A 17886-nucleotide genomic window follows, 5' to 3' on the forward strand; every position below is an offset into this window, starting at 1 on the left:
ACATACACCATACATTGAAATTAATAAGAGAATAATACATGGATAATTTCTCTCATCTTTTATGTGTGCTGACGGTTTATTAGACTTAAAATGAAATGTTGTGTTCATTTTTCTCCACTTTTTACCCATGAAACCACATTCTAAAGCGTTACCTTCTTTTTATTTATTTCCTCCATGAATAATGTTCTGAAGTTTCCTTTAGAATTATGACCTTCCACCTCCAGAAAGTTACACACTGTGCCTTCAACTAAAACTGCACATTAAAAAGAAATTGACGTGAAACAATAGATTAGTCCACTCAATGTGATGAAGCTAAACACTGCGTTACTTGACACAAATGGCTTTGATTGAGACAAAAGGACAAGAACAATCGTGCCAAAAGACGCACCAGAACCTTCCTTGTAACGTGAGAAGGGCTCGCGTTTTTAACTTAACCAGGCTGTTGTATTCATACGACATGCGTTGGGGAAAAAAGGGGCCAGTGATCCTGTGTAAAGTGGGAGGTGGAACTCGGGCCCATCTCAAAGCGTGACCTCTGCTTTGAGACTTCAATTAGCAAAAGCCTTCTCTTCTCCTCATTCTTTCACGCGCTTTCAATGCGTCTTGTCTCGTCCGGCTTGAGAAAAGCTTGCGGCCCCGACCCAACGCCATATGCTTTCCTCCCCTCCTTGTGTCCTTAACACAACTAGTGGACGTGATTGATTAGCCGAGCCCGCCCTTTCCGAGGAGCGGGGCCACGCACGCAGGGGCCACGCACGCAGGGGCCACAATGGCGCGCATCTGCCGCTCCGTGCGCGCCGCGTTCGCACAGGGAAAGTGTCCTCATGAATAGCAAATGGAGCAGCGCGAGGTGCGATGAATAACGCGCAATGGGAAGCGCCATTTGGGGACGTTTTGTTGGGTTTAGCACGTGTGTGTTTGGGTTCATGTGTAAAGAACTAAGCCACAGGCCACGACAGCAAACAGAAGCTTCATCTGGTCACGGGGCGTCAGGGCGCGTCAGGGCGCGTCAGGGCGAGGTTTAGAGAGGTTTATTTAATTTATCTTTTTACTAGATTAATTAGACTTAGCAAACTTTACAGATGCACGTGGGGAAATATTTGGAAAGAGTGTCTCACAATTTAATACAATTTCATAATAAATAGTAAATGTTAATAAAAATGTGTATTAAAAAAAGAGAGGGATAAACTAAGCTGTTATGGTGATAATAATATTTCCGTGCAATTAACACGTGATAGTTTGTACACATAACAAAGACACTATAGGCCTAACTCTTATGGCATTGTGTGAGCTGCATTCATTTAAATATATTGATTTATTAAGCTTATGAATCACAAGTTTCCTGATTATAAAGCATGAAGACTTAATGAGCCTAATGAGACTGCAAACATTTCATAAAATCCATTAAAAACACTTTAAGGTATTATCCGCCTTCTTGTACAAGTACTTCCATTGTAATTATTAATAATGTATTGTCAATCAATCAACTGTCATATAAAGTTGATGTATCAGAAAAGCTAAGAATAATATTGGAAATTAGTTCTTATAAGTATTGCTAAAAAGATTTAAACATTAAAAAAAAGCTTAGTCGTATAAATAACATGAATTTTAAAACAGTACATTTCATACAATAACTGTATATTTTGCAGCTTTGTTGAAAGCAGAGATAAGATAAGTAAGATAAGTGTAAAAAGCTTGAACCAAAACAAAGTGTGGTGCGGGGGCCGCTCTGGGGGCGGAGGAGCGCCAGACTGGGACACAACAGAAGTAATGGAGTGGAATGGAGAGGGTTGAAAAGTCAAGTAGCCTTTTTATTGTGGCACTTCAGTTTGGAGCAGCAGCAGCTTGAACCAGGACACACAAGCTACAAACAAAGAAATACGGCCTGTTTTCCATCTGTTTACAGTATGTAAACTGGCTTTGGCCTGGGCAGATGTAAATGTGACAGAAACAGTTACTTTGGCTACGATATTTGAATAAAGCCGACCATTAAACGCATCATGGATCATTTGATTTGGGCATAAGTTAAGTTACATTACAAGCTTAACCCTGGTGTAAACTGGACAATAAGTGAAAAACTGAATTAAATAAAAATGTGAGTGTTTATTTATATTTTTTCACTTAAAATAAACACAACAAAAAACACTTTCTATTGACGTAGGTGAGAAAGAATGCTGCAAATTCTATTGTGTTTTCCAACATTGTACCATGATTGCAAGGTAATAATATTTAGAATGAAGTAACTGTATTCAAGTCACAATACTAACATTTCAAACTCAATATTGATACTATAGAAATTGGCTCAATACTCAATATCAATTTTGATACCACATTTTTTTAGACAATATACTGTAAGTTCTATTAAAAAAAAATATGTATATATACTTTCCATGTGGTCTTTACTAGATTTGATAAAGCTCTAGATCATTCAACAAAATAAGTCTGTCCCATTTATGTGATTTATATTCATACTTCAAGATTTAGTATCGATTATTATCTGATCTGATACTTTTGACAACAATCCCCCCAAAATCTCACAAACTTTCACAATAACTACAGTGTATTTATTTTGTGATCCTAAATGGTTTACATTCAGTACTGCAACAGTCTGCATTATCATCCTTGTTCTGCTGCAGAGTGAGCTCCTGACCATCAGAGTGAGCTCCTGACCATCAGAGAGTGAGCTCCTGACCATCAGAGAGTGAGCTCCTGACCATCAGAGAGTGAGCTCCTGACCATCAGAGTGAGCTCCTGACCATCAGAGAGTGAGCTCCTGGCCATTAGAGTGAGCTCCTGACCATCAGAGTGAGTTCCTGACCATTAGAGTGAGCTCCTGACCATCAGAGTGAGTTCCTGACCATCAGAGTGAGCTCCTGACCATTAGAGTGAGCTCCTGACCATCAGAGTGAGCTCCTGACCATCAGAGTGAGCTCCTGACCATCAGAGAGTGAGCTCCTGACCATCAGAGTGAGTTCCTGGCCATTAGAGTGAGCTCCTGACCATCAGAGTGAGCTCCTGACCATCAGAGTGAGTTCCTGGCCAGTAGAGTGAGCTCCTGACCATCAGAGTGAGCTTCTGACCATCAAGCTCCTGACCATTAGAGTGAGCTCCTGACCATTAGAGTGAGCTCCTGACCATCAGAGTGAGCTTCTGACCATTAAGCTCCTGACCATTAGAGTGAGCTCCTGACCATCAGAGAGCTCATCTGCAGGGGCCGCGTGAGGCCCCGGACAGGAGCCTGCACACGTGTAAAGAGGAGTTATACTTTGCCTTTGTTTGTCAAAACATATACACATATCGTCATATTTCATGTTATTAATCAGAAAATGAAACGATCAAAATACCATAGGGCAGTAAGTTCAATAATATTCATCGAGCTTTGATTTTTATTATTTTTTTGGCTGCTTTAGTTTCTTCTTAATTTGAGAGAAAAAATACAATTATTTATATTTAAAATCTCTTTTTTCGTTTCTTTTTTCAAACTACTCTCAAGGCCTCGGGTCAAATCCACAGTGTCGTTTTCACAGTGGACACTACAGTGGACACTACAGTGGACACTAGAGCCGACGCCATCATTCTAGTACCAAAGAACACGTGCGCCCTCTTGTGGCGAGTCCTAACAACTGTCATTACTGCGCAGCTCTGACACTTTCACTCACACAATACAAAGAAAGAAAGCGCGTTTTTGTCCAGAAGCAAGAGCAGAAAACTGGGAAACTGGAGGTTTCTGATCATGTAAGGTTTTTTAAAATAAACTGTAAGTGTGGAAAGTGGAAAGAATGGTAAGTTTAGCATGTTTTAAGATAAGATAAGATAAGATAAGCCTTTATTTGTCCACAGAAGGCGGAAATGTCGATGTTGCAACGCAAGTATAGAAGTAAAAGAACAGATAGAACTTATAGAAAGCTTTATAAAAACAACCAAAAAAAACACTCTTAATAGAAAAGCTCTTATAGACAAAACCTCTTATATTCTTAATAAGGAATAGAAATTTAAAAAATGAAAAATAAAATAAATAATAATAGTGGCAAAAGTACTCTTATTTGCAGCAGTTATAGGCACATGAATATGAGCTTATTGCACATGATTATGTCAGTATTGCACATGATTATGTCAGTATTGCACATGGTTAAGTCAGTATTACACATGGGTATGACAGTATTGCACATGGTTAAGTCAGTATTGCACATGGTTAAGTCAGTATTGTACATGGGTATGACAGTATTGCACATGGGTATGACAGTATTGCACATGGTTAAGTCAGTATTGCACATGGGTATGACAGTATTGCACATGGGTATGACAGTATTGCACATGGGTATGACAGTATTGCACATGGTTAAGTCAGTATTGCACATGGTTAAGTCAGTAATGTACATGGGTATGACAGTATTGCACATGGGTATGACAGTATTGCACATGGTTAAGTCAGTATTGCACATGGGTATGACAGTATTGCACATGGGTATGACAGTATTGCACATGGTTAAGTCAGTATTGCACATAGGTATGACAGTATTGCACATGGGTATGACAGCATTGCACATGGGTATGACAGTATTGCACATGGGTATGACAGTATTGCACATGGTTAAGTCAGTATTGCACATGGGTATGACAGTGTTGCACATGGGTATGACAGTATTGCACACGGGTATGACAGTATTGCACATGGGCATGACAGTATTGCACACGGGTATGACAGTATTGCACATGGGTATGACAGTATTGCACATGGGTATGACAGTATTGCACATGGGTATGACAGTATTGCACCTGGTTAAGTCAGTATTGCACCTGGGTATGACAGTATTGCACATGGGCATGACAGTATTGCACACGGGTATGACAGTATTGCACATGGGTATGACAGTGTTTGTTATAAAGTCTGACAGCAGAAGGAAAGACCTGTGAAACGTCTCCTTCACACAGCGAGGGTGGATCAGTCTCTCACTGAAGCTGCTCTCCAGTGGACAGAGTGTCCTGCAGGGGACAGAGTGTCCTGCAGGGGCGACACTCATGGTCCAGCATAGATGTGAGTTTAGCCAGGACCCTTCTGTCCCCCACCTCCTGCACCGAGTCCAGAGCGCAGCCCAGGACGGAGCTGGACTTCTTGATGACTTTGTCCTCTACTTGATGTTGTCTGCTACAAATCCTTAGCATCCAGTTATTCTTTTCCCAGAACACTTTTATTTTACTAAATAAAAGATGACCAAATCACACCTTTGGAGGGAAAAAGTGGCATTTGTGTGGAAAATATTGTCTTTGCCAAAATTTTAAATTTATCAATGAAATCTATGAAGTCTTTTATTGCAAGGCACACTGGTGGAAACGTCTATTTGTGCTTGAGTGGCGGGTAACCCTAACCTCTAACCCTAACCCTAACCCTAACCCTAACCTCATTTACACATTAGCTTTTAGAGCATTAACTGGGAAAGAAATAAAAGCACGAGTGTCTTTGTCCCAAAAAAGCCTTTTTACGACTCAAATGCACAATCTGACTTTAGTAAACACAACGACACATGTTTGTTTCACATTTTCAGATTTATTTTCAAAAATACAAAACAGGGAAAATAAGCATATGTACACAAACACTATTAAAATAGAATATTTATTGTACAAAATATGTACAGCTGCACAAGCTGAAGCCGGTCCTATCTGGCTCTTTTGTCCTTGATGGTGTAGTGAAGAACTAACGGCTGGGCCTGCAACACAAGCACATTTACAACCTTTAATACCTCCTTTACATGTGGCCAAAACATCCATGTAATGCACCTTTATAAAACAATACTGACAAATCAAAAAACTACAGTATAAAGTCCTTTGAACCAGCCCAACAATGTATCAAATAAAACAATCAAGATGCGCTTTATTTCCATCACTTCAGAAATGACGAGAACATGAGTTTTGCCGTCAGTTTGTATATGTGTATGTATGAGTTTGTATATGTATATGTGTATGTATATGTATGAGTTTGTATATGTATATTGTATGTATGAGTTTGTATATGTATGAGTTTGTATATGTATATTGTATGTATGAGTTTGTTTGTACCTTGCCAAACCAATGTGAGAGCCATAGTCTCTTCATGGTCATGTGATCGGGCAGAGACTCATTATTGAACAGCATCTGGACCTGGAGGATCAGACACACAAACATCAGCTCAAGTCACTTCAACCACCAACTTACGCCATCTGGAATCCCATCATGCATTTCATCCACTTCCTGCTTTGACAAATCTCCAGAATATAGTGTCTTCTTCTATTCTATCATTTATAAAGGTGTATTATTTTCTTTAAATGATATTGAGATCTTAAGGTGCACTGTGTCACAAAGGCGCCGGTCCAGCTCTCAGCCCGGTGTAAACGCTCCGCTCTTTTCTCACACTTTTTTCACACTTATTGTGCTTTATCTTTTGTATTTTGTAAATATTGTTTCTTCTTTACTTGTACGATCGGGACACGCGCTGGAATCGCTTTAATTCAACTTGTTTTTGACTTTGTTCGGCTGGATTATTGAGTGTCGTGTCGTCGTGATGTGCGCTAGCCCCCGGCCCCCCCGGCCGCCGCCGACGTACAGTATGCCACCGGTGCACATTTATACAAAAGAGGAACTTCATGAACGATCGGGACACGGACTGGAATCGTTGTAATTCAACTTGTTTTGACTTTGTTCGGCTGGATTATTGAGTGTTTTCGTCGTGATGTGCGCTGGCTCCGAGCGAGGTGGCCCCCCGCGCCCCCCCGGCGTTACACAAAGGAGGAACTCATGAAACCGTCGTCTTACACGGAGATCGTCACGTTATCCCGGCGGACATCCTAAGATTTTTACAAGAGATCTTCTACTGAAAGTGTTTTTCAGACTTCTTATAAGTGATCTGTTCTTTTCCTCTGTATCTACCTGCGTTGCAACAATGAAATTTCCCCATGTGGGACAGTAAAGGAATATCTTATCTTATCTGATCTTATGTCATTTATCTGGAGCCAACTGCTAATTCATCCCTCAAAACAGGACACATTTATTCATAGAATTCAGCAAGCTACTGGTATATAACCTTTTTAATAAAAAGAAGAATAGTGACATAGGATCATATCTCAGTAACTCACCTGGTGTTTCTCTACATTCAGTCGATGACACAGGACTTTTCGTAAGTGTCGGACTTCTGCTCGAACCGAACACCGGACAAACTTTTGCTGCAAAGACAAGGCACAGGAAATGAAGTTAGTGTAAGTGTGTTTCATAGGATGATTGAGTACATACAATCATTTATGATGCGTATGCAGACACAGGAGTAAGAAGGCTTAAAGGTCTTGCCTAAGGACACAATGACTGATGCCACAGCAAACATTCAGCATGTGTCGGGTGTGCAGTTACTACTGTGTGCCACCTGTTTGTGCTGCAGCGCTCTAAAGCGCTCTAAATCTAAAGCGCTCTAAAGCGCTCTAAATCTAAAGCGCTCTAAATCTAAAGCGCTCTAAAGCGCTCTGAAGCAGTGGAAGTGCAGAGTGTTTCTCTCCTGTTACATGTGGATTTACAGGGTCTGAAACCACAGCTTCCACTGCAGGTTTCACTCCCCACTCAAGCATTACACACTCCAATCACTTTATGTTTCCTCCCCCACACAGCAGGCAGCGCAGGCTTTATGGGCCCAAACGGAATGTGAAATGTACGTTACACAAGAAAATAATATTGTGACAGCAATGCAGCTAAATCCATTTGTGCTGGTTCAGAATTAGAACTGGCACATGCAGAACATACAGAGCCCCACACTTTTGTCTAAAACAATGATTTATGAGACAGAGAAAACGATTCAAACCCGCAGTTCAAGTAATGTGCTTTTTTACAGTACAAATTTAATTATTTGTTTTTTTACTGACATAAACCCTCTTTCTGATTATAATCTATAGCTGAATTCAAGCATTTAATTATTTATGTACCAGGATAAAAACTCATTGAAATTTAAAATCTCTCTTATAAGAGTGTCCTGGCAGCAGCACAAAGCAAATACTTTTGCACTTGAAAGAAGATTTTTCAGCACTTTATCTAACAAATATAACCTTTTGAACAATGCTGTCCTCTGCTGGCAGACCAGAGCATTGCAGCAGAGCGGTCTATAGTGTTACATAATCATGTCAGTCACTTACTGTGACTGCAGACACGGCCCTCATGTCTACAGCGTTATGTATTATGTTCAGAACAGGAATCAAAGCTCCTGGTACAATGTGTTTGACCCTCACTAAACCACACACTGCACTGACACAAGCACAAACCTCGTTGCCCACTAGAACTAAACCTGCTGACGTGGTAAAAAACAAACAAAAAAGGGGTTAGTAGGTGTTGTAATTGTATTGTAACTTGCATGTTTTTCACCTGACATCTCAGAGAAAACAGAGATGTCTAACACTTGTGGATGATTATATACATTTATATATTATATGATGTGCCTGAATGGTGCACATGTTCTACTTATCCGCCTCTGCTCAGGGAGGTGAGTGTTGCTTTGTGCTTCTGCTGCAGGATGTCGCTGTGCCATGTATTATCTTATAGTATTATCTTAGCAGTCAAGGGCAGAAAAGTGCTTGTTAAAGCGGAAAATGTCTCCACTGAAGACGCAATTATGGGCAAAGCAGCAGCTCAAGATCTCAAATTCAAAGAGTAAAGAGTGTAACTGGGCAGTTATATTTTCATGCTTACCTGGAGAGTAAGTTTCGTCTTATCTTTTCCAGCGAGTGATGAACTGTGAAGATAAAGGTGTTAAGTGAATGTAGAGTTTGTAGTACTATCTAAGCAGTAAGAATAATGCATGAGACACTCTCCATACATGTCAATCATGTCTACGTTTGACTCATGCACACAGAAGGAGCTCTGCATCAGGTCAGTCTGGACGTGCAGGTTTGTAAAGGGCTCATGTAGACCATCCCATCAGTAAACTTACTTGAGTCTTTCTAAACACAGTGAGACCTGCTCGTCGTATCTGTAGAAATGGGCTTTGGAGTGGTCGAAGCTGGTGTACGGCAAACCTGTGGCATCCGGGACCGAATCTACGACAGATGCAGAGTTTACTACAGCTTCATACACTGCTTCTGATCAGAGCCACCATTATGGACAATATACTTCATATATTTGGAATCTCATGGACGCAGATGGGACTCACTTCAACACGTTTTATCAGAGATGTAAAGATATTGGTGATATAGTCACCGTCTGCTCTCGGTAATAAACTAATTGTGTAATTAAGTTTGTGTGTTTGGTTCAGCAGAATAAACAAAGAACTACTGGTACATATCCCATGATCCTTTGTGCTGTCAGAGCCGCTGTTTGAGCCAACGTACTTTGAACACACTTTAACAACAGCCGCACGTGGAGGGAGCAGCGGTGTTTGCAAATGAATGGATCAGAAGCAGAGCAGAAACACGGCTGCTCTGAAGTCCCAGGTTTGGTTTATTTTCGCCATGACAACAAACGCTAAAGGAGAAAGAAGACGACAAACAGTGGCTCTGCTGAAGTACAGCGTGGTACTCATGGATCTACTCAGACACTTAGAACAGTTCAAAGAATTCATTAGAACCAAATTCCTGTCCAGGCTGCAAACTCAGAATACACAGAGATCCACGTGTTTTCTAATGTCCACAAACCCTTAATATATACTTTACTACAGTTTTTCTTGTGCGTTGACATTTTTATTTATTACATATATTTTTAAAAGCACAAAACAAAGTAGGGCCTTATTCAAAGTGCTTTAAAGAACAAGAAAGTCTTAAAAATATATATTTGAATTTCAATTAAAATGTGTTATTTTCTATTTTATCTTTTATTGTTCCACCACCAGGCTGTTCAGTGTATTTCTTTATGTAACGTGATTTTTGTCAAGAAAACTAATCACTGAACAATGGACAAGACTGACTGGATAATATGGATAATTTGCTAATTATTTTAAGAAAAACCTGAATATGGTGGGCTCTTTGATCAAACCATGAGCGCAATAAAACCACAATAATACTACAATAATACCACAATAATACCACAATACTACCACAATAATACTACAATAATACCACAATAATACCACAATACTACCACAATACTACTACAATAAAACCACAATAATACTACAATAATACCACAATAAAACCACATTAAAACCACAATAATACTACAATACCACAATAATACCACGATAATACCACAAAACTACCACAATACTACTACAATAAAACCACAATAATACTACAATAATACCACAATAAAACCACAATAAAACCACAAAAATACCACAATAATACAACAATAATTAGGGCTGGGTATCATGGCCAATTTCCTAAATCGATTTGATTTCGATTCATAACGTCCTGAATTGATTAATCACGATTCGATTCGATTCGATTCAATTCAATTCAATTTGCTCTTAAATAATGAAAATGTACGTTATTTTTTCTTTTCACCATAAACAGGTTTTAAGTGCAAACTTGTAAATTGGACAGTTTGAACTTCAGCTGTAACAAAACTGTCTCAAGTCTCAAAAGTGCAATTTTGAAACATAAAGTCGTTTTTAGAGCTGTTTGTGAGGCTCAGTTCAGTGTGACGTGCATCAGCTGCTGCATCTCCACTGCACCAATCATTATCTGCAGCATTGTCCCTCACGACTGTTGGATCTTTGGGTCTTTGGGTCAGGAGCCGTGGCGCACGGCTGGCACAAAATAACATGGCAGTTTCGTCCGCGCGCCACGGCTCTGTAGACACGCCCACATTATTAGCGGTATGCCTGGTCAGGTCACTGTCAGGTACGACTGCGTTGACCGTGATGTCCAGGTGTCACATGTTATGACTCTCTCTGCAGATTCGACATTGTCGTTAGGATGGCGTCTTTCACACACACAGGAGAACTTTCTGTCAGATGTTTACGTTGCACCATAACGCAGTGTGGATCTAGCGCATGAACAAGCCGTTTGAAGCGTTCGTTTTGCACGACCGAGTACGAGCGTAAATCTTTGCAGACAAAAGTTGCGATGGCCTCCGTTATCTTTATGACCCGCGGAGAATCTGCTGGTCATGTTAGTGATTCCCTCAGTTTCATTTGTTTTGTCCCGGACGGCTTGTTGTCGGAAGCTAACGTTAGCGTAGTGTGATACCTGGTCAAGTGAGGTTTGTAGTATTTCTACAATAACTGACCTCCGCTTCGCAGATTTTGCAAACCACTTTGGTTTTATCCGGCTCTTTGTCCTTTGTTGTTTTAAAATCTGAAATGGTTCCAGACGTCAGACTTGAGTTGGGACGGTTCGCTGAGCCCAGTTTTACCTGCGTCTTGCAGCTTGACAGGCGGACGTAAACGCGCCACTGCTGCGCCACGCCCAAGACTTCTGGGGTTAACTTCACGGGGAAAAATCGATCTCATGCAGTATGAATCGATATTGCAAAATTTTAATGACATCGATCCAAAATCGATTAAATTGATTTTTTTACCCAGCCCTAACAATAATACCACAATAATACTAAAATAACACCACAATAACACCACAATAATACCACGATAATACCACAATAATACCACAATAATACCACGATAATACTAAAATAACACCACAACAACACCACAATAATACTACAATACCACAATAATATCACAATAATACCACAATACTACAATACCACGATAATACCACAATAATACCACGATAATACTAAAATAACACCACAATAATACCACAATAATATCACAATAATACCACAATAATACTAAAATAACACCACAATAATACCACAATAATATCACAATAATACCACAATAATACTACAATACCACAATAATATCACAATAATACCACAATAATACTACAATACCACGATAATACCACGATAATACCACGATAATATCACAATAATACCACAATAATACCACAATAATACCACAATAATACTAAAATAACACCACGATAATATCACAATAACACCACAATAATACAATAATAGCACGATAATAATATCGTATTATGAGATTTGAATATTGTTAATATTCCTAGTTTTTAGTTCTAGGCCCTGACAAGTTTATCACGTTTTGAGTTGGACAGAGTTTTATTAAATGCCTTAGAGAAAACAGAGGTGATTTGAGAGCTCCAGTAAATATGGAGCATGAACTGGGCCCATACTTTACATGAAAGATGTCAAACTGAAACGTCACCTTTTCTTTTCAGAGAGTTCAGTTTCAATATCAGGCTCACTCCTGTTTGACTTCATTCACACAAATACTCCAGTCATTCATAATATACTCATCTATAACTGCTTATTATTCAAAGTAAATCCTCTCATCTTGGTTTTGATGGCACACTTTTGCCTTTCATTTTTATTCTTTTGACCTTTAAACATGCTCTTCAATACATTCACTTAGAACTTTAAAAACTGGTCTACGAAAAGCACAAATTAATTCTTATCGTTCAGGCGTTTCAGAAATTCAATTAGAGCTCCATCTACTGGCAGCAGAGGGCATTACATAGGAGATAAACAAACCTAGCTTTTTCTGCCATGCTAATGTGAGCGCGCAGTTATGATTTATGGACTTAAAAACAGCACAGAACACCTCAAATGTGTAACAGAGTGTTTCCTGAGGCTCAGAACAAAACAAACTAAACAAGATGAATCAAACTTGAGTGGGCGGAGCTAAATACAACTCCAGAACACGGTTAAATACTCAACGGTCAATTAAGCATAACCAGTCCTGCACTTAGGGATGATTTTGTGCTTTTTTCTCGGCTTTATCTATAAATAATCCCAGTTACGCCTCAGATTTACGGACAGGTTTAATGTTTAATCTCTTGTAACGTCAACTAGTCCATTTAATTGAATGTTTAGTGTTTTTCTTTTTGTTTCTTCACCTTTAAGCATCATAGAACGACTTGAATGATCATTATTAAAGGACAGAATGAGGACTTACCGTCCCCTGCTGGTTGGATGACGCGTTCCAAGCCTCGTGACTGGTAAAACTCCTTTATTCTTTTGTCTTCATCTGTTAATAAATCAGAAAACATCCATTGAGACTTTGGCAGAATGACAGGTTGTGTATCGGAGGTGGGAGTTTTGGGGCGGGACGTACTTTCTTGAAGTCCAGGCACCAGTTTGTAGACGATATCTTGCATAACTCGGTCCAGTTTGAGGTTGAGTAAAGGCTGCGTTTCATGGATCTTGATGTTGCACATAGGACAATATTTGCTGGTTTGAAGATATTTGACGATGCAGCTTTTACAGACTGGAAAAAGAAAGACGATGAAGAGTCAGTGATGCGTTTCCACGACTACGGGCGGGTCTTGTTCACTCTCCATACTCACATGTATGCAGACACTCAGTAATAGTCGTGGCGTCGATGAAGTAGCCCGCACAAAGGTAGCAAACTATGTGTTCGTTTAGGTCCTTTATCTTCAGGTTGACTTCCTCCTGAAACAGAAGCAACGTTATTATTTTAAATTGTGTTAAGTGTTTCCCAGTAGTAAAACGCAGACTATGGAGGCAAGGGATGTCAAGATTGTTAGGTTAATCGATAAGGCCAAAAAAATAAAAAAAAATAAGTGTGATTCCGGGAACATTGAAGAAAAATAATTCCAGGTCCGTAGGTCGATTTTATTTTATTTTAATATATTTTAAAATCCTCGCACAGGTTTTTGCAGTTTTCTTTTCTCAGAAGTGAGTGCTTCACATTGAAGTGGCCTTATTGGTGCAGATATTGAATAAAATAGTTCTCTACATCTAAACTAGTCCAACCACAGGACAAGAGCCATTAGCAGACAACTTTTTTTGTCATTACCGCTCAGTTACGGCCTCAGCGCTGTGGCCCCGGCGCGGTGGCCCCGGCGCGGTGGCCCCGGCGCGGTGGCCCCGGCGTGCATGTTCCCCCCACCAGTCGGCACGCTGACCAAATATAAGATTTATTGTCCCACATGGGAAAATGTCATAAATAGCATCTGCTCAGATTTCTCGCACAAACATAGATGTGTCCAGAGGTAAAACGAGACCTATCAAAAGTGCAGCGATTTTCATCTCTTACGATTCCCACAGATGATTTTTTTGGATTCTCTCTGACAATTTGACATTCTCGAAACGTACTGCAATAAAATGTTTAAGATCGGGTTTCCTTTATTTTGAAATCCAGGTCGGTCGGGTTACAGGAAACACACCATGTTTTCTTCTTGGCCTGATCAAGAAACAATATAATCGTGAGAACAAGAAAATGATAATAATAGCGACTATTTTAGAAGCTAAATTTAGTCTTTAAAGTCCAATGTCCAAAAATAGACCTAAATGTAAATAATGTATCTGGCTGTTTTGGTCCTTTTTAACTTTATTTTGTCTTTCAGAAAGTTCAATTTGATAAAGTCACAAACAGGAACATGTCAGACCATCGGAATGAGAGAAAATGAATGGTTTACTGTTGGTCACAGTTGCAATAAATGGTGAATAATCGTTAAATTGTGCTGTTTTTCCTCAAAATAATCGTAACACTCAAATCTGATATCGTGACATTCCTGATGGTGACGTTTCATTTTATCTCCCACAGTCGAAAACAAACTCAACAATCAACAAGTATGACAAAGAATACTTCTGGTTATCTTAAAAAGGCATAAAATAAACTACACTGTTCAAAAAGGAATAGAATAGAAGCAATAAGTGACATTTATAATCCAACTTTTGAATAAGATAGAGATGGAGTTTGCCTCTGCCACTAAAGCCTCAGCAGAATCTGAGAAACAACTCTTTTCTGCATCACAGGCGTTTCAAACATATAACACGCTGTTGCCATGACAACTCTGATGACCAACGTAAAACAGAGTAAATACTGGATGCATTTATGACCCGTGATTAGATATGTTAATGAGCAAAGGTCAAGTCTGCACCTGTGTGCACCTGCTGACCTTTGACCTCTGCGTCACAATAGAAAAACACCTCAAACTAAATGTGGCTAAAATAGCGGGATGTGTCGAGCGTGAAGCCGCGTGACCTCTGCACACGCACGTCCCGGGACAGTGCGGGGTCACGCGCACGTCCCGGGACAGTGCGGGGTCACGCGCACGTCACCGGGACAGTGCAGGGTCACACGCACGGTACACGCACGTCCCGGGACAGTGCGGGGTCACACGCACGGTACACGCACGTCCCGGGACAGTGCGGGGTCACACGCATGTCCCGGGACAGTGCGAGGTCACACGCACGGTACACGCACGTCCCGGGACAGTGCGGGGTCACACGCACGGTACACGCATGTCCCGGGACAGTGCGGGGTCACACGCACGTCACCGGGAGGAGCGCACATGAAGTCAAAGTAGGACAGCTCATTATGGGAGCAGTGTCCAGCTCATCCGGGGCCACGGGACACGCATCTGTGCAGGAGGTGAGAAGTTTCAGATGCTCAATAAACATCCAGAGTTTGGAGCAAACAAACTCATGATAAAGAAGAGGATGAAGAGCAGAGCTCAGACTCTTGTGCAGCGGCTCCAGAGACAGAGAAAGCCGCGCCGCTGCTCCGCGGACATCCGACTTCACAAACTCAGCGCGTCCAACATCTAAGCCTCAAACACGACAAAAGCCGCTTGTACCTCCAGCTCAGAGCGAGACGTGGAGAGACGCGCAGAGTTCAGAGCATTTGTGGAGGAAGTTCAGTGTTTGTCAGAACAACAGCTCCTGCGCCTCATGCTCCTGCTCCAGCTCCAGCGCAGCATCGCGCTCTCCATCACCGCGGAGACGACACCAGCGCGGCCGTTATCCGAGCGCTTTTCTCGGGCTGTGCAGCTCCGTGAGGCCCCGGTCTGCACCGGGCCCCGCGGCCCCTGCCCCGCTCCCAGCAGCACCCACCTCATTCCGCAGCGGGTCCAGCTTGTACACGGACTGGAGCTGGTTACGGAGCCGCATCGCTATGGCCATCGGACCTTGCTCCGCCATCTTTGGGAATTATGCTTACTTCCGGGTAAACCGGACGTGCTGTTTTCAACGTGCGAAGCAAAGCGAAGCTCCGCGCGCGAGGCTCCGCGCGAGGGGGGCGCGTCCCGGGGGTGCGAGGGGGCGCGAGGGGGGCGGGCCAGCCGCGTGTGCGCCATGTGCGCGCAGTCAATAAAGACACAAACAAACACGTTTAGTTCCAAAAGAGGTTTAAGCCACATCATGTTACATGTGTCACACACGTGTGGAGGCGCCACTGTTACTTCATATGTGACGTGATAATAACACAGAACCTGCAACAGTAAATGTGAGAATCTAATCTATTTCAATGTAAAGCAGCGCACGCACCATTTACACTTTATATTATAATGTAGCATTATTCAGATTAAATTGTCTACAGCTGTAGTGTTTTCGTCTTTGTTCTAGTCCAGGGGCGATTCTTTTTCCTCTGATGTGGATTATATGAGGGTCATATTCGAGTCGAGTTAGGGCCAGACTGCGTTAATTGGTGTTACAATTTCTAATCATTATAAGCACTTTTTTGGTAAAAATGTAGGCTATTTCATCGATTATTTCATTTATTTCATGTAACCTCGATTAAGGACACAAGTGCAGACACATGTTACATCTGAGACAGTTAAAAAATAGAAACTAAAATCTTGAGGGGGCCGAATTAAAACAGGTCGAGGGCCACATCTGGCCCCCGGGGCCACAAATGCACAGGTATGTTCTAGAATCACTTGTGCCCAATTGACTTCATTAAAGTGAGACAGTTACAGCGGTGCCCAGAGAAATGACGTGCTCAGAAAGAACGCACCTGTTTAGCTCAGTCCCTTTTTCTAACAGTAGAGAGCGCTGCAGGCACACATTTAACACTGCTGAAGACTCAAGAGACATGAAGCAAAGACCCTGCCAAAAGTTTTATTCTAATCCCTCTTCTTTTCTTCTTTTAAATGAAACTGATGATGCAAAACATGTCATTTCTGTGCCTCTTTTATGGAGTTTCTGTAGTTACAGTTTTATAGGTGGAATGAAATATGCACCTTAAGTTTAAAGTGTTCATGCCTCAGCTGCATTCTATTACAGTTGTGGTTGTGTTGCCTCCGGTCACAACACACGCGCCTGATTGGCAAAAGGAAGGGCATCCAGCACACCCAAAGATGCCTGAATCACTATGACAAGACGAGACAAAGAATCTGGGAGACACTTCTCCAACTGAAGCATCAAATCTGTTTTTGTTTTTTTTAAAGAAAATGACATGAATAGATACAAAACGTGTCAGATGTAGTTTGACACACAGTCGGGGGCGACTCCAGCTTCTAACTCAGGGCTATTCAACTTTATTTTCCCAAGGGCAAGATTTGTTGAAGGGGCTGAGGCCTCTGGGCCGGAGGTGCACAACACGCCACTGCTGTAAGAGCATGGGGCCCACAACACATCCACAACACTATTACAATAAGTTAATACACTACTACAATAAGTTAATACACTATTACAATAAGTTAATACACTATTACAATAAGTTAATACACTATTACAATAAGTTAATACACTACTACAATAAGTTAATACACTATTACAATAAGTTAATACACTATTACAATAAGTTAATACACTATTACAATAAGTTAATACACTATTACAATAAGTTAATACACTGTTACAATAAGTTAATACACTCTTTCAATAAGTTAATACACTCTTTCAATAAGTTTATACACTATTACAATAAGTTAATACACTCTTTCAATAAGTTAATACACTATTGCAATAAGTTAATACACTCTTTCAATAAGTTAATACACTATTGCAATAAGTTAATACACTCTTTCAATAAGTTAATACACTCTTTCAATAAGTTAATACACTATTACAATAAGTTAATACACTCAATAAGTTAATACACTATTACAATAAGTTAATACACTATTACAATAAGTTTATACTCTCTTTCATTAATAAGTTAATACA

General features: G+C 40.7%; 1 protein-coding gene across 1 annotated transcript; it reads right to left on the bottom strand.

The window, feature by feature from the left end:
* Positions 1-5531: 5531 nt before the first annotated feature.
* Positions 5532-15963, bottom strand: pcgf1 (polycomb group ring finger 1). The gene is made up of 9 exons (XM_072432854.1): positions 15832-15963; positions 13317-13422; positions 13085-13237; positions 12926-12997; positions 8936-9041; positions 8695-8737; positions 7107-7193; positions 6055-6135; positions 5532-5705 (listed from the first exon to the last, which is right to left on the bottom strand). The coding sequence occupies exons 1-9, from the start codon at positions 15916-15918 to the stop codon at positions 5655-5657; spliced, it is 786 nt and encodes a 261-aa protein (XP_072288955.1). The 5' UTR covers positions 15919-15963; the 3' UTR covers positions 5532-5654.
* Positions 15964-17886: the final 1923 nt, after the last annotated feature.

This window comes from Eucyclogobius newberryi, unplaced genomic scaffold (assembly GCF_026437365.1).
Source record: "Eucyclogobius newberryi isolate DKJ021-1_F unplaced genomic scaffold, fEucNew1.0.hap1 SCAF_11, whole genome shotgun sequence".
Classification (NCBI taxonomy): domain Eukaryota; kingdom Metazoa; phylum Chordata; class Actinopteri; order Gobiiformes; family Gobiidae; genus Eucyclogobius; species Eucyclogobius newberryi.